The sequence below is a fragment of the Camelus dromedarius genome, chromosome 13, assembly GCF_036321535.1.
Source record: "Camelus dromedarius isolate mCamDro1 chromosome 13, mCamDro1.pat, whole genome shotgun sequence".
Classification (NCBI taxonomy): domain Eukaryota; kingdom Metazoa; phylum Chordata; class Mammalia; order Artiodactyla; family Camelidae; genus Camelus; species Camelus dromedarius.
Window position 1 is genome coordinate 59,386,020 of NC_087448.1, and position 27,961 is coordinate 59,413,980.

General features: G+C 39.3%; 1 protein-coding gene across 1 annotated transcript in view; it reads right to left on the reverse strand.

The window, feature by feature from the left end:
• Positions 1–27,961, reverse strand: part of FREM2 (FRAS1 related extracellular matrix 2) — a 136,942-nt gene that overhangs the window by 25,605 nt on the left and 83,376 nt on the right. The window contains exons 7-11 of the mRNA XM_031465926.2: positions 7,742–7,891; positions 5,857–6,066; positions 4,432–4,629; positions 3,486–3,650; positions 2,736–2,918 (exon numbers count right to left, since the gene is read on the reverse strand). Of these exons, the coding sequence (XP_031321786.2) occupies positions 2,736–2,918; positions 3,486–3,650; positions 4,432–4,629; positions 5,857–6,066; positions 7,742–7,891 (906 nt within the window). The remainder of the gene's footprint in view (positions 1–2,735; positions 2,919–3,485; positions 3,651–4,431; positions 4,630–5,856; positions 6,067–7,741; positions 7,892–27,961) is intronic.

Sequence of the window (27,961 nt, forward strand, 5' to 3'; positions counted from 1 at the left end):
GTTCCTACTCTTCCTGTATGCATTGCACACCAATATTTTCTATTCCATTCCATTTTATCCAGCGGAAAATTCTAATCAAAGCTACTGAATTGATTTTACCTGCAGTTTGAAAAAATGCTGAGTGATGGAATGGACAATAAACAGTTTTAATACTGGACATAACCAGACATCCTCACCGAGAAGTTCTAAACCAATAAGACGTAAGTCAAATGAATACGATCACAGGTATTATTGAGTGTCAGTAGTATTTACACCATATATATACCTAGATAAGCTAGGTATAAAATATCTGACATTTTTAATATCGTGTCAAATTATATTTTAAAAAGACTTCTTTTTGTTGCTGCTGTTAACCTTGGAAATTTACAAAAAATTTTTTTTAGAAAAATGTTAGTGATGTTTTTTTCTCTCACTCCTGTCCCTCCTCACTAAAAATAATTCTTACATTGTCATAAAAATTAAACCCAATATTGAGAACCCTTTTTAACCATTCATTTTACAATTCTTCAAACATTAAAAAGTAATTGATTTTATTGAACTCAGGAATAAGTAGCTGATCATACTTAGATAAACAATTTTGCTGGTTTTACAATGCCTTTTGAGAAGCTGGCGCAGAAAAGAAAATAAGGAATATAATGCATGATCATTCTAATTGGAGAAGATAACACATGCTGCTTTCGGATGTAACGGCAGTTCAGTCACTATAATTCTAAGTTAATAAATCCTTTAAAACATAGCACAAGAAAAGTGTCTCCAATGTATTTTTCTTTTACTACTTCTATTTTTTGGCAATTATGGAAATGAATTTTTTTCTTTAAAATTGAGTCAGTAAGCCAGACTCATCTTTAAAATCCATTCTGCCTCTGGGTATAGCCATTTCCACATTAGCCTTAGCCCATTGGGTTTATAAGTCTTAGATTGCTCTCTCCCCTAGAGGGCTTATAGTTCTGGTTCCAGAGGATGAAAATAGCTGATCTCCTCTGGGTCACCAATTCGTTTGGTTTGACCTGCGTGATGCTGTAATGAAGAGTTGGTTTCTAACACTTAAACATCAGGGAACTTCACAGGAACATACAGTTTTTTTTTAGTTTTTTTGCACTTTTCTGCCTGGCATAGTCAGCTGGCTATGACGGTGCAAGCCTGTCTCGGCAGGGAATGGACTTTCTGGCTGAAGAACATTTTCCACCCCTCCATCTCTTCCTCACACTGCCCTCGCTTCACTCATTTTCATGGCTTATCTTAGTCCTCTAAGCATCTGAGTTTTGTAACCCTCTGAATTATACAAACCCAATTTCTAAGAAGTTGAAAACTGAAGTATTTAGGTGCTTAAATTATTGTTTTCTTACAGGATACAGGCTAGTTGTTTTCTGAATCACTTTATAGCCTTTATCTGCCACTTCAGACATTCTTAACACAAAAATGTTTCAACTTTTAATCTATATTCAATTTTTTTTATTGTAAAGGACTGGCCTCAATCTGGACCATAAAAGGAGAAATTTAAATACATTTCAGAAAAGACGATTGCATTTTTATTATAAACAATTATAAATGGCATGTAGACATTTGTAGGATAAAGGAGATGCAGGTTGAGATATTATCTAACTGTTTTTCTGACTTCATTTGTCAGTTTACTATATGCATATACTTTTGTTTCTGTCTTAGCAAAAAGAATTCTTTTATTTCTAAAACAACATTTTCTGTTAAAGGTCATATCATCCATATTTAGAAGGTGTTTCCCTCATGTAAAACATGCTCATTATAGAAATACTTATTTTAGAATTTATAATTTAGTCGCTGATCAGTTATTTCCTCTCCTTTTGGGTTATAGCAGTTTATCAAAATTTTACCATATATGCAAAGAAAATGCAAGCTCCTTTGTAGAAGATATTATTTTCCTATTGTCTCATTACCTATATGATGGATTCAGTAATCACTGTCAGTCACTTTCTAAACTTTGTTCTCAAGTTATTAGCAGGTGAAGATGAATGCCTGGAGCTCTATGATCATCAAAACCTAAGACCTTCGGCAGCGAGAGGTGGGAAACCAGAAACAAAGTGGATGAGCAGAATTCGGAATAGTGCACAGAGTTAATTCAGATATCAGTTTATATCTATTCTGCCAGTAAATAATTCAGAGAGAGTGAGGAATGAGAGAGAAGAACTGATTTGTTTTATATTCATAAAAGTAAAAGGTGAAATGATCCAAAAGTCTGAAGGAGGAGAGGGACGGGTGAAATGCACTCACAACGAGCTTCTAAGGCTCAGAGAATTCGAGGTCTCTGTGGTTGACATTTGTCCCCCTTTTACTGCCCTCCAGAAGCACAAAGTTTTCTAGCTTCAAGCTTTGGATTGTTGGTGTTCTATAAACTAAAATAGACAGTCATCTTGGCTATCATGTAATGTAATAGACTATTCCAGGAAAATTATTATTTAATGTCAGATTGCCATCATGAAGGTAAAAGCCATTGAAAATGAAAGCAGAATCAAAACAGAAGGCCATCCAGCACATTCACTCAAAATTTCCCTAAGTCCTAACACATACACCCTACAAAAAAGGAAAAATCCTGGAAATAAATTCCCTTGACTTTTTTTTTTTTCCTGAAGGAGATTAATTTAAAGGAGTATGTGTATTTGTATTTCAATTGGATGGATATTTCTCTCCTTTCTCTCGAGAGCTCAGGGTACACACACAGTAAGAGCACGGCCCCTCTGGACACAGCCCCTGGGGCCCCATACCTTCCGACACCGGGTGATAGTCTTCTCCAGAGGCGGCTGAGCCGTCCTTGGTGTGAACTCTCACGATGGAAACCTTCGAAGTGTCTCCTTGGCGAATCACTGGAATCCTTATAATCACCGACTGTCCTGGTTCTTTGGGTTCCCTGACACTAAATTTGGTTTCTCCAAATTTAATAATGGTCTCTAAAATAGTGGGAAACACAGATAAATTAAATAGTAAGGAGAATGCTTTTTCTCCTTTTCTAGTTTTTTTTTTCCCCCTCCATATGGGAGGAGCTTAATTATATTATACTCCTGGCTTCCCCTTGTCCCATCAATATTACTGGTGAGTGAGTTACGAGAGAGTGAGCATGCGTGGCCCAGATCCTTCCTTGGGAATTAACCAGCCCCCGGGAGTCACATGCTCTGGGCTGTCTGTATGTGCCAAACATTGTACAGGAGACGGCCACTGAAAGAGGGAGGGGACAGAGGAAATTATTGACCCAGGACTACCTGCACCCAAAGGTACGTGAGGAGGAGTGGGGAGGTAGGAATGTTTGGGATTTAGGTATAAACTGTATTCCTCAACATCAACTCTCAGTTTAAATGGTTTGCTTCATTCTCCATTTATCTTAGTCTTTTTCCTATTTCTCAATCATTTTAAAAGCCTTGTCAGAAAGAGGGGGTTATTTTCGGAGCCACCTAAAACTTTGTAACACTGATGGATTTCAGTTCCCAAATTACAGCTGAGCACAAGGAATGCCTTCTTACTATCAGCCTCATCTCGGATCCTTATCAGGGTTTCATTTTGTTCACCAACTGCAGCGCCAAAAGGAGAGTTGCTCTGTGGGGTGCCAAGAACCAGACGGAGCTCCTCTACCTCCTCATACAGCACGTCGTCCATCAGCTCCAGGATACAAGGCTTTTCAGTCTCACCTGGAACAGTGATAATGACAGCGGGTCGATCACGTCCCCTGGGCCATCAGGACGCACCTGCAACCAGGTGGTAAGCACCACGAGGGCAGGAACATCGCTCTTCTGCCCCTGCTGTATCAACAGTGCAAAGAACAGTGCCTGGCACGTAATAAGCCTTCCATTAACATTTGCTGAATGAATGACAAAGTGCGAACATATGGAATGAGAGGCCCCCATTTGTACGGGGAATTTCTTTAACGTCTGTCTTTAAGTTCTGTCACTCACCTTAGAAAAAAACAAGGGAAAAAGAGCAAATTCTGATTTTGTTTACACATTTCTAACGTTATGATCAGGAAGCAAATTTAGCAGCTTTGTACTGGTTGGTCATTGTTATGTTGACTACAGTTCATGGTGCTTGTACAATTATTGTATCAAGTGACCAAGTATTTTAAGACATTGGATACATATGGAAAATGTGGTGTCTATGTCCTTTCATTTCTGCCTATTGAACATTAAGATTGTCCCAGTGTTGTGAAATCTATACGTTTGATATGCCGTCACCTGCTAAATACGTTTTGAGTAACATAGCACGTCACTGGAAACTAATCCATAAGTTGATACAGAAACCAAAAGGACATTCATTCAACCTGTTAAAATCTGCCTCACCTTATTATCATTTTGTGCACATAAAACCATTTTGTAAGCTTGTAAAAATCAAGAACTTGTATTTTCTTGATAGATATTTCACACCCAAAACGTGGCTTCTGCAAATTCCAAATAAAAATCTTAAGCTGTAACTTACCAGGTAGGAAAGTGATGGAGGAGATGTCAGTGTTTGGGCGTTCTTCAAAGTCCATCATCACTTGTGCAGACCCCTGTCGTGTATAGCATCTCACTGAAGACCTGTACTGGGTATCTCCACTCCTGTGGATCATTGCGACTATCTGGCCATCATTTTCATTGCCAGTATATACTCGTTCTTTGAACTGCATCTTAGGCACTGCAAAAAATAAAATAAACGTATGGATCTGACCATTTGCCAGTGGTTTGGCCTTGAGCAAATCACTTAACTCAGTGTTTTGATTTCCTTCTCTTTGAAATTTTGCTCTGCCTCTTTGGTGGAGTAGGGAGAGGCAATGAAATGCTAAAAAGCAGATAAAACCAGAGACTTTAAGATGTCTGTATCTATGTATGCTGCTTAATCATGAGCTTTTCAGAATTTCCTGATATGAATAATACTAAATATTTGGAACATAATTATAAGCATAGTTTATCCGGACCACATTGGAAAAGTTGACAATGGCTGCAATATTATATATAATATATAGGTGACACTTCTGCTAAGTCAATTCACTATTGGTCTCATTGACAATAGGTTAGATTCCGTCAAGCGATGTGAAGATCATCATGGTAGAAGGCGACTCAGAATTCCCTTGTGATGATGAGTCAGAGAGCCTTGCCATGCACCCAACAGCTGGTTGTCTCAGAACAGTGCTTTTGGCACATCATTAGGGGAATTCAGGAGTGTCTGGGTGTAAGGAGAGGACAGGAAGTGTCTTGTGTTGAGAGTGGAAAGAGATCATTAATACTTAAGAGTTTGTGCAGCCTTATGAGGTTCAATATCTTTACACACAAGATAGTGATAACAAACTCACTTTTTTTTTTAATTTGAGAGGAAGACTAAAAGTTTTCTTCTGAGGCTGTCTAACTATCAGAATACTCGGGATGAAGAAGGAAGACATGGTTAGCTAAGGTATTATTATGGGTTGAACTGTGTCCCCTGAATATCGTAAGTTGAAGTCCTAATCCCCAGTACCTGAGAATGTGACTCTACAAGAAGATAGGGTATTTACAGAGGTAATCAAGTAAAAATGAGGTCATTAGGGTGGGCCCTAATTCAGTATGACTGGCATCCTTTTTATAAAAGGGAAATTTGGACACAGAGACACACACAGGGAAAAGACGGCCATCGACAAGCCAAGAGAGAGGGGTGCAACAGGTCCTCCCCTCACATCCCTTAGAAGGACGCACTCCTGCTGACACCTGGACCTTGGACTCCTAGCCTCCAGAACTGGGGGACCAGAAACTTCTCAATCTGTAGTGCCTTGTTATGGTGGCCCCCACAAACTACTACAGAAATATAAACCCTAGTGTATCCTTTTACTTAACATGTATATAAACTCTAGCTTATCATTTTACTTATCACCGTAAGTTAAAAAGCACTCACAATCTGAGACAGAGTCATTTATGGACACTGTGGTTTTGCTGGGATCCCCCAGGGTAGCATTCACAGGCATTCGAAGCACCAGTTCAAATTTCTCAATTCCTTCCAGCACTGGTTGTCCAAGATCATCCAGGACGATAACACGAACACTCTGCATGTTGACTCCAGGTGCAAAATCTAAATTACGGCTGATTCCCACGTAGTCTGTTCCAGCTATGACAGTAACAGAAGACTTTTTCAGCTGGGGACTGACTAAATTTAAACAAAATTATGTAGATACATTTATAATTCTTTTTAAAAAAATATAGACTAGCAAAACACTACAGACAAGTATGTGGAATGAAATGCAAAAGATTAGTATCTACATTTGGTTATTGAGACGGTAGATCAAAGATCAGATGCTGAACTGTTTTATCTAAGGCTAACGAGTTATCTTAGCTTTTTATTTTAGCTTTCTGTCTTCCAGGTTCTCCATCTTTATCTTGGAATTCTCAAGTAGAGCTCAAATCGTCAGCACACCAATCAAATATTTGATTATCATAAATTATATATGAAATATATATATTTAAGTTTTGTTGCTATTGGTTAAATATATTTATTTTTAGAAGCTACTACAGAACATCTTATTTAAGTGTGTGATTGCCTCCTGGTTAAAGCAACGCATTTCGGACGTAAGCTTTTATCCCACATGTTCATTGCCCCAGGCAAATTGAGCAATCCTTGGTTATCAAAGACATATTTGGTTTTTTGACTTATTATTTTTTCAGGCTGTGGGGTGCAAACTAGTGGTGACAGCTCCATTTATGCCTAAAGACGTTAAGAAAGAAAACTTAATCTGTAGGCAATACATCCATAAAGACTGGGAGTAGAGGGGGTAGTTCAATATCACTCCTTCGTTTTCATATTTTCTGCTTTTCAGCTCTTACATTTATTTACTTCAGAATATGCAACCGTATTTGAGTATGCGTCTTTAATTCATTTTTTAAAATCTCTGAATCTCATTGTGGCTGTTTTTGCATTTTTCTTTTCCTCTGCTTCTTCACCTTTATTTTCATCTCTTTCTTTGATTTGAATTTTCTCTAAAGAAATGACCAATTTGGCTAAACAAATGTTTATTGGACACCGACTACGTACAAAGCACTGTGCTGGTCCCCCAATATTAAACTTAAGGGTGACTTTTAAGATGGGGTGGCCCCTGCTTGCTTCGTGTGGTGAATGTGTGATGTGCGTATGATGTTCATGTGTGTGTGTACCTGTGTGTGTGTACATGAGAAAGAGATAGTTTGTATTTTTGGTCATTTAGATGGGGGAAAAAGGGGAAATTTCTAATCCTATGCTGTCCTAAACTTTACAATCAACCTTTTACCTTTGTAGATTCCAAAATAAAAGGCAAGCATATGCCAGTGAGGATAGATTGTACAACAAAGTGTAGAAAAATTATTTGATTCTGAAGCATGTGTGAGGACATTTGTTTAAAATGAGGAAGGAGCCAAACTGGAGAGGCATAGTACTGAGAGGTACTTACATGTCACTAGATTTGTGTGCAGGTGGCCAGTGATTACTCTTGTTATGCATATGACGTCATAATAGTCCACGATGTTACATTTCCCAAGTGTAGAGAGTCAACTCATGCAAATGTAGGCATTAGAATTTAGAGTCTTTGACTTACATGCTTATAACTTAGCTGCCGATTCGTGATCCTTAGATGTATTCTCTCACAGTGGTAAATAGAGCCTAGATTTACCTTCTATATAGTAATAATTTCAGAAAAAAATATATTCAATCACACTGTTTGAATAGAAGTGAAGTGTTTTGGCTTTAAGGTATTTATCACGGTAAGTTGAAAATTGTAGAATAATCAAAAGAATTGTTGTAGGAAACCACTCACCATCGGCAGAAGGCGGATCTGTTTTCCGAGATCTCACGGTGACACTAGAAGCCTTGGACAGGTCAGTGCCCGTTCTCCACACCCGCACTTCCACATAGCCCGCACCCTCATCCACAGAATACTGCACTTCGCCGAAGTAGAAGATGGGTTCTGTTAAGAAGGAAAGAGGAAGCATTTCTGTTACTTTTAATTTGTCACATCAAACCCTAAGGATGTGATTCCAAAGAAGAGTTAGCTTCATCTTATCGATTTCCCTGTATCATCATCTTTTTTTCCTTTTAGCAAGACGACGTCTCTTTAGGCTCTAGATTTATAGTTTTCAGATCAAAATGCCTCTGCTGAAAAACAAAAATACATATGGTGAAGTGTCTAATGGAACATTCTTATCTAAGGCATATGAGTTACTCTGTCCCTTGTATGTGGGATTATAAATGGCTTCTAAATGTACTTCCTAAAAGTTTAGCAGGAAAACCAGCACCAAAATGAAATAAGATCCTAGGGCTGAAGTTTTATGCTCATTTTACTGTCTTCTACTGAGCCATCACTCTGAAGACTATCTGCATAATGACATCTTCTAGTTCATTAGTCCAGTGGATTTGGGTCTGTTATAGCCCCTAGAGAGTTAGTGCCTATTGCCATAACTAGACTGAACACATATGATTATGTGTAGTGAAGAATTTAGGGAGACCAGGACATGATTATAGTTACCTCTGCAGTTTTGGGGGTGCCCTTTACCAACTGACATTCCACTAGAGAAATCATCTCATACCCAAGGGTTTACATTTGTCTTAAACATGTATGAAAATCATGCAACTCAGGTCATTAAAGTAGGACACATGCTTTGGAGACCTTGTATTATTATTCTTCAGTGCTGGTGATGAACTGATCTAACCATCATTCCCTGCCTGATGCCACTCGTGACCAACAGTTCACCTTGCGAGATAGCTGCCAGGAGTCTGAGAGATAGCAGTTAGTTGACTAATGAAGAAAACCAAGAAATAATTTGTGAGCTTACTTAAAAAAAAAATCCCAAATTTATTCTGGAATGTTTTTAGGCTCACAGAAAGTTGCAGAAACAGTATATAGGGTATATAATTTGCCCATCGTGAGGTTATGTTATAAGCAACCATTAACGACAACATAACGCCATTTGCAGCAACATGGATGCTCCTGGAGAATGTCATTCTAAGTGAAGTAAGCCGGAAAGAGAAAGAAAAATACCATATGAGATGGTTTATATGTAGAATCTAAAACAAACAAAGCATAAAATACAAAACAGAAATAGACTCATAGACATAGAATACAAACTTGTGGTTGCCAAGGGGGCGGGGGGTGGGAAGGGATAGACTGGGATTTCAAAATTGTAGAATAGATAAACAAGATTATACTGTATAGCACAGGGAAATATATACAAGATCTTATGGTAGCTCACAGAGAAAAAAATGTTACAATGAATATATGTACGTTCATGTATAACTGAAAAATTGTGCTCTACACTGGAATTTGACACAACATTGTAAAATGATTATAAGTCAATAAAAAATGTTCAAAAAAATAAAGTGACACAATAAAATAATTAATTAATTAATTAATTAATTGAGTATATTCACATAACAAGGCAAATAGCCCCTCGATTGAAGCCATTTTAGTCGCCTGTGTCTGGTTTCACGAGACTCCAAAGGACTGAATCTAAAAGGTCGTGCAACTCACATGGACAATGTCCCTTCAAACACAAGGCCACGCAAGAGATGACTATCACGTGTCAGAGCAGCTAACTGAGTTACCAAACACAAAGATCAAACAAAGCCCTACAACCATGGCTCACAACCAGAGGAAGCCCATTCTGTGTGCTGCTCAAGTTGAGTAAGGACTCTTGATTTTCCTGCCCCCCCAATAAATTACCTTCGTCAAAACTGGAAAATTGTGTTTTCTCTGTTTCTTCATAGGGGGAGCATGATAAAAAGCATGTAACTCCCTGAAGTCTTGAGTGATGCAAAACCAACCTTGGAAGTTTTGCCTGCATATTTGGGTTCGGGGGCGATAAATCTGCCTACAACATGCTTTTACCTCCTTCCCACCCTTTCAGCTCAGATGGCGCTCAGGCATGCGGGTGTCCGTGTACAGATGAAGGTGTTACCGTATTCACCTCGGCCAAGGTGGGCCTCAGATACAAGCCAATACATTCCTTACATTTCTCACACCTGAGTAGGGGGCAAAGGTGAAGACGGAACCCTGAAGCTTTTGACCAGACGGCCATACCAAGCACATCTGCATGGCTTTTAAAAGGTGCTTATAGTGATTACAGGGGCCTGACCGTCTGCACCCAGCAAGTGATCTGAGCCTCTGCACATTCCTGGCAAACCACGTCATGCACAGATTAGATGTGAGTCATGGGGGAGACCCGTGAAATGCAGGAAGGGGGCCTCCTACTTAATAATGACGCTTCCCACCTTCCCATCTCCCTGCTCCTCCCAGATACACATTAGAGGTGGAGCAGAATAAAGCCATGTGAGTCAGCACAACTGCTAAACACCGGATGGGCTACACAGAGGCAACACTTTGTTCTGCATGGGTTTGTTCAGACTCATTCCATCAACTGTAGATTGGGTTTTTATGTTATAGCTTAATGTGCAGTTCATATAAGGAAAAAAAAAAGAGTTCTGTGTAGTATTCTGAAAACTTTTATCCCAGTTGTCATTAAGAGTGAAGAGTGATGATACTAGTGACCACATGGAGGACATTTATTATGTGTCTGTCATATGTGTTTTGTGCGTGTGTGTGTGTGTGTGTGTGTGTGTGTCAGAGAAAGAGAGAGAGAGGAAGGGGAGAGAGAAGGGTGAAAGGTCATGGCCCATGTGACAATGCAATACAGAATAAGATTTCTGTGAATGAGGCAAACATATTGCCGTCATGTAGTACCTTTTCATCTCCAGTAGAAAGAAAAAGGGGGAATGGAAAAAGGGTTTCAACCCTAACTCTCTCAATTTTTCTACTGCTCCTAATAGAAGGCATTGGAAAAGATGTTTATTTCCTTAAAATTGCTTTTTGAATATCAGTAGATTTAAGTTATCAATGTAATTTCTCTCCCTCTCTGTCCTCTATTCGTGATGACAGGCAAATTAGTCTATTAACCAACTGCAGTCCTTGCAATGAAGGTATAAAGTGATTAATGATGATGAAATTAAAAAATAGTTCAGTAGTTTTTATAAGAAAAATAATTCTTGTTAACTGCCTAGTTTCTTACGCCATGAATACAAAGAAATGGCAAGGCGTTAACACTTCTGTATCTCTTCAGGGTGGCTTTATGAGAATAACTATTGTTATTTCAATTTCTCAACGCCCTGTCATAGTCTCTAATACTTGAGATTTATTTATAATTGTTACCATTTGGACAGAATCTTATGTAATATGAATGACTTGCAAAATCTCACAAAGCAGTGAGTTGATTTACAGATAATCACCTAAGATAATTGGCAAGAGGTCCCTGGACCATTTTAATGTGTGAGAAGGAGAAAAGGGTAAATGAATGGGAACTGTCAACAACCGAAAGATACTTATGTGAAATCCAGAAGAATTGATTGTTCTGGAAAATTATTATCACTTATGAGTAAGCTTTTAGCTCACCTCTCTTTGGTAAGATGGTTATTTGTTTTTGTCTAGGAGATTGGTTTCTCTTAAAAGTTAAGTAAACTGTAGATCTTTGTCTAACAGTTTTGTAAATATCCACATTACAACTTAAATCAGGAAAAAACCCTATTTTGTAATCAGATCTTAAATACACACTATGCCTTGTTAAGTTCACAGTCTTAATAGAGAAAAGAGTCAGTGGCTGATGTTACTCTGTGGAATGGAGAGAGTGTTCAAATAAAGCCACGTATCCGACAGCCTACACCCACAAAATACCATAAAACAGCCATTTGTCATGACTCCACCATCCACAGATGACACTGCAAAACGTTTATTCCCTCTGCAGAGGAAAGGTAAGTTGTATCCAAGTGGTGTGTGAGCAGGGCAAGGGAGGTTTTAAGTTGGCAAGTGAAACAGTGTGAAATTACTAAGGGAAGCCAAACTCTACTGTCTGTATCCTTTGTGGTATTAACGCTTTTAAGTCAAGGGCACAGCTCAAGGCATTGACTATAGAAGAGTCTCTTTTGGTTCATTAAATACTAAGACGCTTTTCAAGGTTGGGGATACTTTCACTACCAACAGCACGGATAGGATCACGCCTGTTTCTTACACATAGTAAAAGCAAGAAAAAGAAAAAAGAAGCTTAGAAGGCCATGCAACGCGCACACCTGCAATGAAGACAAAGGGAAAATGTTTTAAGTTCTTCTCCGCAGGGAAAAAGCGAACTTTCTTTTTTTTTCCCCCTTTTTTGCTGAGTCTGTGGTGTCTAGATTGATGTTTACAATTACTTTGTGTCTCGCGAGATGAAAGGAGGAGGTGCCAGTGGTAATTGCTACCTGGAGCCAAATCTTATTTACTCACGTGTATCTGGCCCATCAGACAAGGAAGCTTTGTAGCCCTCACTAAGGTGTTTGCTTAGAACTGCATGAAATAAAGGGGAAAAAAAAAAAAAAACAAAACTTGTATGCTGTCTTTGGGCTCGGTGCTGAAAGTAAGGCCAAGGAGCCTCCCTAAATGATTTGCAACCGGAGCTCTCTTCTGAGCTTTGCACCTTGATGACTGGCTGCCGACACAGCCCTGTGTCGTGGGCACCTCAGGGTAAACTCCCAAACGGAGGCGATGAGCCAGCACCACTTCCCACCCCCTGATTTCCATCTCTTTGCCGCCGTCCTAGGTGCAGGTGCGACCACCATCACCTGACACTGAACTCCCCCAACAGCCACTTAGCTGCCGCCGGGCTTTTGACCAAAGAGGCCATCTCCCAAGGCAAATCCCATCAGGGTGATCTGCTGAAAGCCCTGCAGTGTTTCAGTGCTCTTAGGATTGCTCACAGAATTCTTAAAATGGTTCGTAAGACGTGCAGCATCTGGTCTCAGTTTGCCCTCCTTTTGGCCTCCTTTCTACCCAGTAACCCAGTGCCTTGAAAGTCTGAAATGCGGTGCTCCCAGCCTTTGTCGTACCGCTGCCGGTGCTTTGAACACTCCCTCCCTCCTCCTCACGGGGTTTACTCCTGCTCCTTTCAGGTTGCAGTCTAGAAGTCACTTGAGCTGAGGAGCACCCTGCCATCCCCATCAGAGCCCTCACTCCCCGCACAGCCACCCCAGGCTTGTATCCCCACCGTCTGGGAGCCTCTAAGGGAAGGAATTCAGCCCCCTTTCCTCACTGACATTCTTCCAACACTTAGTGTCATCAATGCCTGGCCGTAGGTGCTCAATTAAGGTTTGTGGACTGAATGAACATCGTGTAAAATAGGATTACTGGTTTGTCAGAGCAAAAGAATAATGTGTTTTTGTCGGGGGTGAGTCAGAAGACAACAGTCCTCAGCAGCAGGCAGTGGGAGTGAGAAGGCAGGGTAAGTGCTTGTCTGTGCAGAAAAACGACTGGGTAGGGCTGCCCTTGGAAACCGGAGGAAGTCCACGGGGCGAGGGAGCCAGCCACAAGGAACTCACACACAAGGGGCCTTTTCTTTCGCTTTTAAAATCCTTTGCCTCCAGGAAGTGCATTAGAACCATCCAAGGAGAGTTAAAGATAGAGATGCTCTGTTTTACCTCCAGTTTACTGAATCAGAATTTCCAGTGGGTGCCCCTAGACACCAGTGTTTTCTCTTTTCCTTTCTTATTTTTTAATAGACTGTATTTTTTTAGAGTACTTCTCAGTTCACAGCAAGATTGGGCAGAAGGTACAGAGATTTCCCGTAGAGCCCTTGGCCTCGCCCATGCATCAGCACCAGGTCTCAACAATCTGCAGGTCATTGTAGCTCATTTCAATGTCTTAAGCAACTGAGTAGATACCACACTAATTGTTTTGAATTCAGCGTTTCACTTGGTCCTCACAACCACCCTATGAAATGTGCATTATATTAGTCCTGTTTTTGCAGATGAGGAAACTAAGAATTAGGGAGATTAAGAGATTTGTCCAAAGTCACACATCAGGGAAATGAAGGATCACGATTTATCCCTAGATAAAGCCTGTGCCCTTAACTCAGCTAACTAACCTTAATTAAGGCAATAAGGGGTCATAATTAAAAGGTTGTCACAAGATTTTAACAAAGATAATTTTTTTTACCCTGCAATTCAATATGTAGGGATTATCATATAGAAATACTAGCAAGTGTACAAAAATTCACGCACAAGTATGTTTATTGTAATTCATTTGTACTGGGGCGCAACTGGAAACAAGCCCAAAATCCATCAGAAGGGGACTGGTTGAATTACTGTTCATTCATAAAATGAAACCAAGCTATGAAGTCGATTTTTTTATCTTTCTTTTTTTTTTTTTTAAGGTAAAAAATCTAGTGGAGACACTGATGTTGGTTAAAGACAACTTTCTGATTTACACTCTCTCCTGGGCTTCATTAACAGCAATGAGATTAAAAATTAAAGATATGTCATTTCTTTTTGGTAGCTTTGAAGATTTCTCCTTTATCATTATTATACTTGATTAAAAAAAAGGGGAGAACTAAGCTCAAAACAAGATTAGCATCTCTGTGAACTAAAAATGTAACAGAACAACAGAACATCACAGGGGTGAGTGGAGGCAAAAGTGAACAGTTCTGCTGGCCTCTCACGTTTGGAGACAGGCTATGATCCAACACTGGAGTCATGGAAACCAAATGAAAACATAATTCAAGAGTGAGAACAGAATATAGATATTTTCAGCCATCAAAGACGAAGAGGCTTTACTCACCTATAGATGCACACTGAGAAATTGCTAAAAGCGCAGAAAAAAAGTGAAGTCAAAGGAAAGAACTGCGGAAGCAAGAAACTGTTGAGCGATCAGCAAAATCTGCTGGTAAACCCAAATGCTGCTTGCACGCTTAATACTTATAATCGATATTTTCAACTTAATGCTGAAATTAAAACTTGAGACAACAGAGAGGAAGTTACCAACAGTGTTGAGTGGTATCTAAACTACTCAATGTCTTCGTCTTTTTCAAGAGAGTAAACTTTGTTAGGCAGATAGTAGAGAACTAAAATTATGAATTGGCGCCAAAAGAACAGAAACCAGCAGAGAATAAAAGTAACAGAGGATAAAGAAAACCTTCTTGACATAACGAGAAGCTGTGGAGAAAAAAAAAAGTAAAGGAAAAATACATACGCAGAACCCCCAAATAAAAAGCCCCAATATATTGCCATAATTAGAATAATGTAAATTTTAACTTTTCTTATTTAAAACAAATTGGATTAAAAAAAAACCCAAAAATACATAAAAAAGCTGTAAACAAAATCTGAGGAAAATATGAAAAAAATATAAGGATATAAGAAGTATATATGATGCCAAATAGGAAAAAAGCAAGGTGGTGTAGCAATATTAACAAAAGTCCAAATACAATTTGAAGCATAATCATTAATACAGAAGAACTCTACATAACACCAAAGAACTACCCACCAAGATTATCTGACAATCTCAAATCTGTATTAAAATATATGAGGCAAAAACTGATAAGATTACAGGAAACTATTGATTAATCTACAATTATAGTGGGTTTTTAAAATCTTACAATGCTCAGAAAATGATAAGTGAGGCAAAACAATTTAGTAGGATATTAAAAAAAATCACAACATAACTTTTGTCTAATGTATGTATCCCCGCCCCGCAAACAAGAGGTTAGTATTCAAAATAAAAACTACCATAAACCTGCAACAAAAATCCTAACAGCAAATGGGAAAATTGAAAAATTATGCAAATATTTAAGTCTCAGAAGAGAACAACATTTTGTTATATGTAAATATCTTAACATGAGACATTATTTAATACTCAAAAGATGAGCAAAACCCAAACAGTTCAACAATATGGGGAGAAAACAGACATTCTTAGACACTGCTGGTAGGAAGGCAAATGGACTCAGTCACTTTGGAGAGATCTTGCAACACCTGGTAGAACTGAGACTGTACATCAGCATGACCCATCAATTCAACCTTTAGGTATATACCCTAGAGACGTTTTGTACGTGCATACTCGGAAACACTTACAAATATGTTTAATGCAACATTATTTACACTTAAAATGTCAGTAGGGAAATGGATAATTAATATCCATCTAAATGCAGAAAATAATCAGATCTTGAAAACAATGCTGACTTGAAAAAAAAAAGCAAGCAAGCAAGTTGAAAGAGATAGTTATCCAAATTATGATCATTGCTACTTAGGAGGACTATGGCAACTGAATGGTGCCAGAGGGGACTTGATGTTTTATGTATAGTGTTTGATTTCTTTAACTGACCTGAGGCCACCATGAAAAATGGTACATTGTTATGCTGTATTATTTTTGTATGTTTCTGTACAAAAATTAATTTTTTATTTAAAAATTTTAAATTTTTTACTAAAGTGTGATTGATTTACAATGTTAGTTTCAGGTGTACAGCAATGAGATTCAGTTACACACACACATACATACATATATATATATTTTCTTTTCAGATTCTTTTCCATTATATATTATTATAAGAAATTGAATACCGCTCCCTGTGATAAACAACAAGGAGGTCCTTGATGTTTATCTAAGAAAAAAATTTTTACAGGAGGAATTTTTACCTCCTTTGCTACACATTTCTTACACACATTAATCTGTTATATATTTACTTTTTTTAAAATAAGTAGCATTGATTACTTTTGTAAATAGGAAAAACAAGGAAGGAAAAAAAAAACTAGAAGAATTCCTGCTATAAATAGTTTAAAATCATTTTTACTGGGCCTCTTTCTACTTTTCTTTCAAGAAATACTTTAAATAGATAAACATACATTCTTAAGAATGACCACATATTTAGTCTTTAAAAAGCATTTTCAAAATTCTTGCTGAAAAATAAAGTTCAACTATATAAGTTTAAGAGTATGTATCAATTTACAGGCATATTTTGACATTTCTTTTTTCTTGCCAACTATAATTTTCTCAGAAAGAATAAAGAAAAGTCAGTACATGTCTAAAATGCTTATAAGGACTGAATCTTCCCAAGATTTCAGCTGAGAATACGCGATAAGCCTTTCTCCAAAAAAAGATAATATTATCAGAGATTTCACTATCCATCTACTTTCACTTCAAAACTCTGACTTTTGTCTTTTTCAGGGTCAATACAAGCTTAAAATGAAATTTAAATGTCACAATCATCAGTTTTCCACCACCCAGTAATATTTGAAGAAGGCAGGCTTGCTGAATATTCTCTATTTAACACATATTGTTGAGAACCCTCCTCTAGGAGAGTGCTTTTAAAACTCTTTTAATTTTTTTTTCTATCCTGTACGATGTCATATTACATAAACAAGGGAGGGGAAGGAAAAACTGGTCATGAGTCACTAACTGATTTCTCAACTCAATGGATTAAAATTTATGATTTCCTAAATAGTATTCTTTATGGCATCTGAAAGTGAATATATATGGCAAGTACCAGGGAAATAAATGATACCTTGCGTATGTGAAAAATGATATTTACTACCCCATGTGTATCATAGAAAAAGATCTGAAAACACCCTAAATACTCTTCAATAAGGGATTGTTAAATATGTTACAGCCACACTGAATACTACGTAACCCTTAAAAAGAGTTAGTTTATATATACTGACACAAAAAGTTCTTCATGATATATTGTTATGATAACATGCATAATTCGATCAAGTGGTGTAACAAATATTTACTGAGCATTTTCAGTGTGCCTAAACTGCTTAAGCACTAATAACCCTTTGAGGTAGGTACTGTTGTCATCTCCAGTTTGCAGATGAGGACGCCGAAGTCCAGGAGTTCAAGGATAACCAGTAGGTGGAAAGGAAGTCAGACCGTCTGCCTCAAGCACTAGCACATGTACCAAGAATGACTTCTAACCAAAGTAAAGAGGAAATGTATGCACGTAACTGTGTGTGTAGAAAAGCCACACTGGACTTCCGTGACCTCAAGGGAGAGGCGGTGGGTTTGGTGAGGAAGATAAGCCTACTGCCATTTGGTTAATGTACTTCTGTTTGGTACTTATGTAATAGTTTTGTAATAAACTATTAATGCTAAGCAAGAATTAATCTGTACAACATACCTCCATTAAACATAACCTCAAAATATTAGATTTAAGAAAAGTCTTAATTACAGAGCAGAAAGTGTCTCCCCCCTCCCTCCCTTGTTAAAATCTTTGAAATATTTCTTACTCTTAACAGAGTCTGGCCTCTTTACCAACTGGCTGCAGTATTTCTCAGTGTTGTGGGCGGGTCTGCTCTCCAGGGAGCAATAAACACGTTCCAAAAATTCATTATCTGAGAGTTCCAAGGTCCTGCAAAGTTTGTGTCTTTCCATTTTCACATATAACCTCCCCCTGGTTGGCAGCTGTCAAGCAAGTCCTGCCTCTCCATGCTTCTCACGTTGTACTTTTCACGCTGTGTCCAAATGCCTCATTCACTCCATCACCTCCCTCATTAGACAGAGGCCTCCCCAAAGGCAGAAATCAAGTATTGTTCATCCACAAACTCCAACAAGACGCGTGGTGCCTGGCATGTGGGAGGTCGTGAAAAATGTGTGGAGATGTAAGGCTAAGCCTGATACTGCTTCCAGGGTTTCTAATCCAAAGCAATCATTATGGTTCTAAAGCTCATCTTGTGAGAACACACCAACTGACATTAAAGTTAATGCAGGAATAATATTATGATGTGATAGTTACTTTCATTGAGTGTCTGCCTCTGCAGGTCACATCGAATCTGTCTCTGGCATCTTTGTTCTATTGCCTACAGTGCTCCCAACAGCCTTGCAAGGTCGTTAGTTTTATCTGCTGTTTACAAACAAAATTAAATTGAACATTAGGAGATTAATTGTCTCAAGGTCACAAAGCTCATATGCAGTAGAAGCAGGGTTCAAATGTAAGCCCCTAAGACTGTAAAATCTGTGCATGTTCCATCATGTAGTACTCTTTCTGAAAATGATTAACTACCTGGAAAGGTGAACATTTTTAGAATACTTTCTTTAATGATGTATAGTGAGATTCTGTAAAGAGAGAGACACGTAAGAAATATTTAGACTATGTTATAGATCAGTATCCCTCAGTTGCAATGATAAATTTCTTCATTAAAAAAACAAGATCAAACCACTGTAGGAAAAGAAGACAAGATGTCACCTTATGCTTAAACTCTCCATTCATTTAAAATTGTTACTGCACCAAAACCCGTCAATCAGAAGATACACATGTACATTTTCAATCCTGCTGACTAAAGCGAATTTCATAAGCAAGATTTCAGGATCCGTGGAGACTTTGACATCAGGGTGATTTATGTGGGAATCCCAACAGCTGAATTAAGAAAGATCACGGCCAACATGATGTCAGACACGGTCTGTGTGAGGTCTCAGGAATAAAAGCATGTGGTTGACACTCGAAAAATAAATAATCTTGACCACAGACTGTTCGACAATTGACACTTGAAACATGCCTGCAGGCGGCAAAGGAAGGGACTCCAGGATGAACAGCTGAAGCTGTTCCATTTCATGCTGAGAGGAGGTGCTCCTTTTTGGTAAGAATTTGACTTCTTTCTCCTTGTGAGTGGGACTCAGTAGCAGCCACTAACTCTGCTCCGTTGCTTCCTAGTGGAGGACCTGAAAAGGGTCCTGGGAATCTTCCATCCTCCTGTGATATGGTGGGAAAACAATCCGGGGAACTGTTCTATGAGCCATGAGTGCCGGTCCTCCTTCAGCCACTTCTGAATGCCGGACTTTGGAGAAGTCAACCTCTTTGGTTCTTGGCTTTCTGGTCCACAGTGTGGAGACCACCCAGCCCAGCTGCGTGAAGACCGATCACTCATGGACTTGCAGGTCTAGGCACGTTCCTCCTGTCCCTCTCGGACCGCTGCTCCTCTTGCCCGTGATGATCCGAGTTGGCTGCTATTCCTCTCACTCAACTTCCCTGCAACCTGTTTATGCTGACTGTCTCCCTTCCTTACTGAAAAGAAAACAGTTGCTTCCCCTCCAGGAAAAACAGGAGTTCGAAACCATTCTTTCTCACAAATGGTTTGCAAACTAAGGAGAAACTGCAACCCCAGATGAGAAAAATGGAGGCATGATGGTTTTCATATGACTTCCCATAGCCTGATAAAAGGTACCAGTAATATCCATGCGTCCTAAGATAACACTGTGTTTAATCCTTTAAACTTGTGTTTTAATTTACAGTGCACGAAAGGCTGTTTAATATTTTTAAAAAGAGAAATTAAAAAAACAAAAAGCAAAAAACACAGCACCTCCTGGGGTGGAAGCAGCAGCCCTGGGTTAGGGCTGAGCTGTGTGAGCCAGGTGGTTAAGAGGGAGCTTGGGAAAGAAGTTGGTGATGGACTTGGACAGCTAAATAAATGGCTTTTATGGGGAAAGTTAAAAGCCAATTCAAGGCTATTAGTGTTCAGATAAATAAAATGCCACTAAGAAGCTGTTCTAGCATCTATATTCTAACAGCTGACTATAAGCTCGAGCAGACAGAGCTTTCTAGAGCAACGGCAGGGACTCTCTGCAGCCTTCAGGTGGGAGATTAGCCGTCAGTTTTCAGAGGAGGACCTAGGGAAATTCAAATGAACTAGCAGGCACATATTTCATTCTTAGAAGTCTTGGCATGTTATAAACACACTCCCTGTATATATATATTTTTTTGATAAATAAAGTTTTATACTTTTGTCTGAATTTTTTAAAAATATTATAAAAATAGCAATAGTAGGAGTGTTGAGAAAGGTAGCCTTGGCCAGCCTGCCTGCCTTCATGCGTTCATCCATCCAGGTGGTGCGTGGTCACTGAACACCTCTCGTGGGCCAGGCAATGGGCTCTGTGCTGAAGACATTGATAAAGATGCAGCCCTCGTCTTGGAAGAGCACCTGGTCCAGTAGTTGAAGCAGAAGTGAACATGCCCTTGTACTCATCTTGACAATACTAATCACGGTAGCTATACACATGGGTGTTCTAAGTGCCTCACTTATATTAATTTATTTATTCTTCATAACGGTCCTGTGAGGTAAGTGCTGTTACGAGGTACTAAAAGGTTAAGCAACTGTCCCAAGATGATTTATCTTATAAGGGGGAGCCAGGGTTAGACACCAGACAACATGGCTTCCTAAGACTAGCCTGTGTTTCCATGCATGGAGTGATTCTAAGTGCTTGGCTTGGACTCCTGATTTTATTACATTACCTGTGTTATAAATCTTTATCTACCTTCTCACTTTTTCTTTTCAACTTAAAATCATCACAAAGAATCTTTCCCTCGATGTTATCACCCTTTAGTCCATGGCCACAAGCACCAATATCTGATCTTAAATTTTCTGCTTTTTCCCTTTCCCTCGAATACAACTTGAAAGACTATCCATTACCTTCACTTTTCCAGCTCCCATTAACTTTGAAACTCGCTGATACAAGCTTCAACCTCCAAAACACTCCAGAAATACTCTCTCCAAGTTGACTGGTGCCCTTCTCTTCTCAGCATTCAACCCCATGTTGCAAATCTTTGCCCTTTTTTTTTTTTTTTGATCTCTGCAGAATTTAACACTGTGGACCACACCTGTCTTCCTGAATCTTCATCCTCTTCTCTTTATGATATCACTCTCCTCTGCGTCTTCCCTCATTCCTCTTAGTTCTCCCATGACCTTTATTGTGGGTGTTTTCTTTTAAAGGACTAAATAAGAAGGCCATAAAACACTTAGCACATTACCTGCACATAGTAAGTGCTCAGCTGGGCTGAGTTATTATTATTATTAGCAGTCAGATATCTGAGGCTAATTCATATCCAGGTGAGGTATGAGACAACGGAGTAGGCGGACTTTCCAAGCAGCACTAGAGCAGAGGGTGAGTGGACAGCCACAAGTGCTTGGGACTGTAGAGAATTTGGCACGGCTGGTGTGCCACTCGGGGTGAGGCGATGGGGGCCGGGAGAAAACCGGAGGTAATAGCCAGGTCACGTGTGCTAAGCTAAGGGGCGGGAACCTTGTTCTAGAATTTATCACATGAGAGGGAAGCTCAGTTTTAAGAAAGGGAAGGATGTGATTCAAACATCATTGAAGGGGTCTGGAGGATGGATACACTGTGGTGGGGGGTGGGCGGTGAGCACTAGCGGCAGAGAGATTAGTGAGCAACTGCAGGATCTAGGCCAGATAGGAAGCTGGCTCGGACAAGGTGGTGGCAGTTCAGATGGGCAAAGATAGTGAGGATGTAACATTCAGAGATACAAAGGAGACAGAATCAAGGATGTGGGGTGCAGAGTGGGAGGTAGGAGTCTAGTCGTGGCAGAACTATTCACCAAGGTTAGGAAAACAGGAGGAAAACCAGGTTAGAGCAAGAACTGCTCTCATTTTTGTTTTTCTTGATCTGCTTTGATTTCTTTCAGAAACTAAGGAACTAGGGCCATGGTGACTCACATACCTTTATATTACTTTCACTGTTTCAAAAGAAAAAGAAGAAAAAGACACCATACATAACTAAATTACTGGGTCTCCCATCGTTACAACACAAGAGTTTAATGGCATCTCCCTCTTCACAGAAATGTCAAGGGATGGCATGTTTTGAACAAGGTAACGAAGCTCACCTCAGACAATTAATCAAACATCTCCTGCTAATAGTTTATTTGTCCTCTGAGTATACTGAACTAGCTCCAGTCCTGTGCTAGTTAAGGTGTACTGACATTTCAAAGAATTTCCAAACATGCACTCTGGACCACTGTCAGTTAAGACATGCAAGCTAGATTCGCTGGAAGTGTAACAATCCCCTGGAAAGTGGGCATGAATCTCTGTACCTCTCTCAAGCTTTTTATGCCGTGTAGGTAGCATTTCACCAGCTGACTGAGCCGGAGGTCGCACACCACTGATGCACAAAGTGTAAAAGCAGCTCCTATACTATTAAAAAAAATTGTTTTAAATTACTGAAGTCTAGTCAGTTTACACTGTTGTGTCAGTCTCTGGTGCGCAGCGTCACATTTCAGTCATACATACACATACATATATTCCTTTTCATGTTCTTTTTCATGATAGATTGCTGCAAGATACTGAATATAGCTCCCTGTGCTGTACAGTATAAACTTGCTGTTAATCTATTTTATGTATAGTAGTTAGTATCTGCAAATCTCGAACTCCTAATTTATCCCTTCCCATGCCTTTTCCCCCCTGGTAACCGTAAGTTTGTTCTTTATGTCTGTGAGCCTGTTTCTGTTTTGTAAATAAGTTCAGTTGTGTCATTTTTTTAGATTCCACATATGAGTGATCTCATATGGCATTTTTTCTTTCTCTTTCTGGCTTTCTTCACTTACAATGATGATCTCCAGGTCCATCCATGCTGCTGCAAATAGCATCAATACTATTTATAACTTTATTTTGGACTTACAGGATTGCCTCGCAGCACTGATTGTACAGGGCTTTATGGCTTTGGCTTTTTAAAGCTTTCCCTGGCAATGAATGCCATCCTGAAAATTACCCCTCTGAATAAGTGTGAGTCTTAATCAATAAAAAAAGAAGAAGAATGAGCTTCTTGTTGGCATTTTGAAGCACAGAGTTTTAGCTTTGTGGCATCCTTCCGGGGACGGTGAAGCAGACTGTTGGTGAAACAGCCTCAGGGAAATTGAAGCTGAGATATATTTCAGCCCTAAGAAGTGTAAAAAGAAAGCTATTTTTCTCTCACAATGTCAATATTCCGACTCTTCTGACTTATTTTTTTTAAGTGCTGCCTATTGAAGCTCTACCAACCAATTTATTTCTTGTCACAGGACTGTGTTTAATTCAGTGACAGCTGACCTGTGCTGTGATTTGGGTCATCTGGACAGTGCAGTTGTCTTCACAGTTAAGAGACTGTCCCAGCCTGGGGGCACATGTGACAATACACATCAGTGAGTCAGCCTTCTTGCTTCTTTGTGTGGCTTTTCTGGACCCTCGGGTCGCACTGGGTGCCCCATTGAAAGCACCCGTTGCACACGGAGCCTGGTTTTGTCAGTTGCCATTTTGTATCTGTTTGCCTGTTTCCCTGTTGGAATCCTCTGTAGGCTGGGCCAGCCTTGCTCACCATGGTGTCTTTGGTGCCGTGGGGAGTGGCCACGACTCAGGGGGGTGCTACGAAGTGGTACACTGTGCTGATGTGAATATATACGGAGTGAGGGCAAGACAAATGCTCGGTCACATCTGGTGCACTAGAGATGCTCAGCAAATGCTTTAAATACAGAAATCTCTGAATATGTATTATATCCATTGTCTGTTTCACTCTGGCAGAATGAAGACCTGTTTCTTAGAGCAAGGATGAAGAGATGCTTTATTTCTCCAGAAGTATGAAGGGAAAGTTTTAGCCATAAATTTTAAGTGCTTCAAACTGTTACTAATGGCCTAAAGAAAAGAGGGTAGTGTTTTCAGTTTTAGCTACATTTTACATGCCTCACATAGATTATTACTGGGATTGTTTGTAGCATGATGTCGTCCGCTGGTTTTATCCAACGATACCTACTACCCATACAATTTACCGGGTAATCTTGTATCTCTCAAGGTCAGTAGCAAGTGTCTCCACATCATTTAAAGGAAGATTTAAGGCCAATGACAAAAAAACATATGTTTATGATTTATAAACTAGGAATAAAGGGAGAAAAAAAAGAGATTCAAGTGTCTGCCTCTGTTGGGCAGAATGGAGACCTGCTTCCTCAAGAAATCATGAAACCTCTCTCACTCCTGTGAAAGGTTACATCTATCTGTGAAGAGAAAGGAAGGTACAGGGAACCTGGTGCCTCCGTCGGGACCACTAACTCAAGAACTACTTCCGGTTGGTGGCAAGTTTCTTTAGGAAGCAAACTAGCAGGTTTCACATTTCCACGGTGACCAATTGATATATCGACAGGGTCAGAAAATAGTATATATATATTCCAAAATGTTTCTCTTAATTTTTCATTCTAATACAATAAAAGGAGAAGCTATGTCTGTTTAGTAATGGATTTTATGAAGTATATGTTCTCAGCAACAGGCCATTGGTACACAGTGCACTGTCTGGACTTAATAAATACTCAGACCTCTGTGATTTCACAGTAGTATTTCATAGCCTCTGGCTTCTGTTTACATCAAGGAACTTGCAGGTCAAGACTTCAAACCTTTTGCTTTCAGCCAAGTTGCAGCTTTGGTTTACCGGCATTCTCTTTGCACTTCATGATTTCAACAAAAGAATATACTCAACCTCTGTTGCTGGTGAATAATTTGGAATTTCTGATGCGAACACTAACAATTACTAACAATTAGAGATCTTTTCTAATTATTCAACCTCATATATTTTATTGTTTTTCATTGTAATATCTCTTTTAATGATTTTAAGTGTACAAACTCTGGAGTCTAGTATCTGAGAAGTTACTTCTCAGATTGATGTGTTTTCTTAGCACTAAAATGGAATTCCTCTATGACTGAGATATTGAGGTTCCTATAAATATTTAGTGATCAGGGTTTGAGTGATAATAAATGAGCAATATTTTTTATCCTTTGACATTTACAAGATGGTCTTACATGGTCAGCATTTACTCTCCTATGTGGAAAAGATGGGAGTCAGGCAGATAGCGTTACCAGGAAAAAGACAAAACAAACACAAGACAGCATTTCTCCATAAGGACTTGACAAGACAGCCCAAACCCAGTCCTTCAGAAGGGCAACCCCTTCCACTGGGCAATTTGCTAAATGATGTGGGAAAACAATCCTTTTCCTTGTGCAACTGAAGTGCCAGACTCCACTAATATACTCCCCTAATGATCCTGGTGGAATTATAATTGATAAAAGGTGAACCAAAATTGTTCCCGTACGTCAGCCTCATATCTGTAACTACTAACATTTAAAGTCTCCTAGGACGCTCTGGGGCTGCAGGCACAGGAACGTATACAGCTTGTATCATCCTGTAAAGTTCTCTGTCAGGATGCCTCGTGCTGCTTTTCAGCATCACAGTGTAGAATACGTAAGAAATATGCACGCTGCCAGTCCACCGCGAGGTGGCCAGCCCAGCGGCCGGTGCCACGGACTCTGTGCTCAGCCTGGCTAGATACCTCTCAGCTCTCTGACCTGGAGCAGGTTGCCTAACTGCTCACGGATAACAACTGAGGCACAACGTGACCATGCTCATAGTCTGTGTGACTGTGTTAGATGAAATCATTCAAGTAAAAGGCTTAGCACACCTACGCTATTTTACATATAATAGTTACCTGTGACTATATATTATAGTCATTATTATATGACATATAGGATATCTGTGGAGCCATGAGAAATAGAGACATGAGTTCGTTTAATGCCATGAACACTATGATCCTATTCAATACTGCAACCTTAATATCTGAGAACTGCCCTAGCAGACGCCACACCTGCAAGTTTACACTCCATGAATTTGAAAGCTGATTTCTGGGTGAACTGGCCCTCTGTCCTGGCACAGTTCCCTGTGCTCACTTTCTTGTGAGCCGTAAGGTCATTCTTCAATGCAAATTATACAAAATGGTTAGCTGTTCTCATAAAGCAGGTTGGAGCCTTCGCCTTTTCTGGTAATAGCGGTGACTGTTTTCCTGCGACTGGCAGGAGAGGTTCAGGTGGCTGCTTGCCAGGCTGGTGTGTGTTAAGAGGAACAAAGCTCTTAACGCCTTTCCTGCTGGGAGCAGTACACTGTATCAGCAGTTTCAAAGAGACCAGGGGAGTTCGCAGCAGCAGAGCAGCATGGTCCTTTTGAGCCCGCGACCGTAGCAGGTTGAATCAAATGTAGCCCCACTGCTAATGAACCCACTCCTGTCGCCTCAGACCCTTGCTCCCTTGCCTTTATTTTAATATGTGTCCCTGCATCCCAGCCCCGTGTGGAGCTGCTCCTGGTTTACAGCTGGCCTGCTGGGCTCTGAGTCCAGCCAGGTCCAGCATAACGTAGGGAACACTGGGGTCCTCCCAAGTCCCAGCCTGGGAAGTCTCCCTCTTCCGGACCCTCTTACTCACATTTAGTGAATGACACACTCATTCGCATTCACAAATGCTCTTTCTTCCTACCTTCTCCTGCTCATGAGTTTGTTAAAAATGAATTAATCCCATAATTTCAAAACCCCTCTCTGAAACCAGTGCAACAAGAAAATAAATGATGAGAAGTGATTCTTTATCACAGAATGGTTTATGTTTAACCGGAAGGAGGTACAAACCAAGGGAACTAAACTACACTATTGTAGTTTTTACTTATTTTAAAAAGAAGCAACATTTAAAATCAGTTTGTTTTATAGGCCAAGAGGTATGCTTACTGTCAACTCCAATAATGTACTCGATTTTCTACATTTCCACAATTTTCTTGTTATATAACGATACTTAATTACTATTTGCAACTAACAGCCAAAACAACCTGCATATTAACGTTTAGTAGAAATATATTCTAATAACCTTTCATTATTCCACTTTATTTTTTAGATTTATCTTAAATATACGTGAAACCCGTTGCGCAGTAACTTACACTTTTCACCTTCTCTTTCTTCTTAAGTTCTCATGTATCCTTTTTGTTTAAAAAAATTGAAGTATAGTTGATTCACAATGTTGTATTGGTTTCTGGCATACAGCATAGTGATTCAGTTATACATATAAATATTCTTTTTCATTATAGATTATTATAAACTATTGAATGTAGTTCTCTGCTATACTCTAGGACCTTGCTGTTTATCTATTTTGTATATAGTAGTGTGTATCGGCTAATCCTAAACTCCCAACTTATCCCTCCCCACTCGTTTCCCCTTTGGTAACTATAAGTTTGTTTTCTACGTCTGTGAGTTTTTGTTTTGTAAATAAGTCCATTTGTGTCATTCTTTTAGATTTCACATATAAGTGATATCATATGATATTTGTCTTTCTCTGTCTGACTTACTTCACTTAGTATGATAATCTCTAGGTCCATCTATGTTGCTGCAAATGGCATTATTTCATTCTTTTTTTGGCTGAGTAGTATTCCATTATATATACATATACATACATATATATACATACATACAATGGATCTATATAGATACCATATCTTCTTTATCCAGTCATCTGTCGATGGACATTTAGGCTGCTTCCATGTCTTGGCTATTGTAAATAGTGCTGCTATGAACAATAGGGTGTATATATCTTTTTGAATTGGAGTTGTCTCCAGATGTATGCCCAGGAATGGGATTGCTGGATCATATGCTAA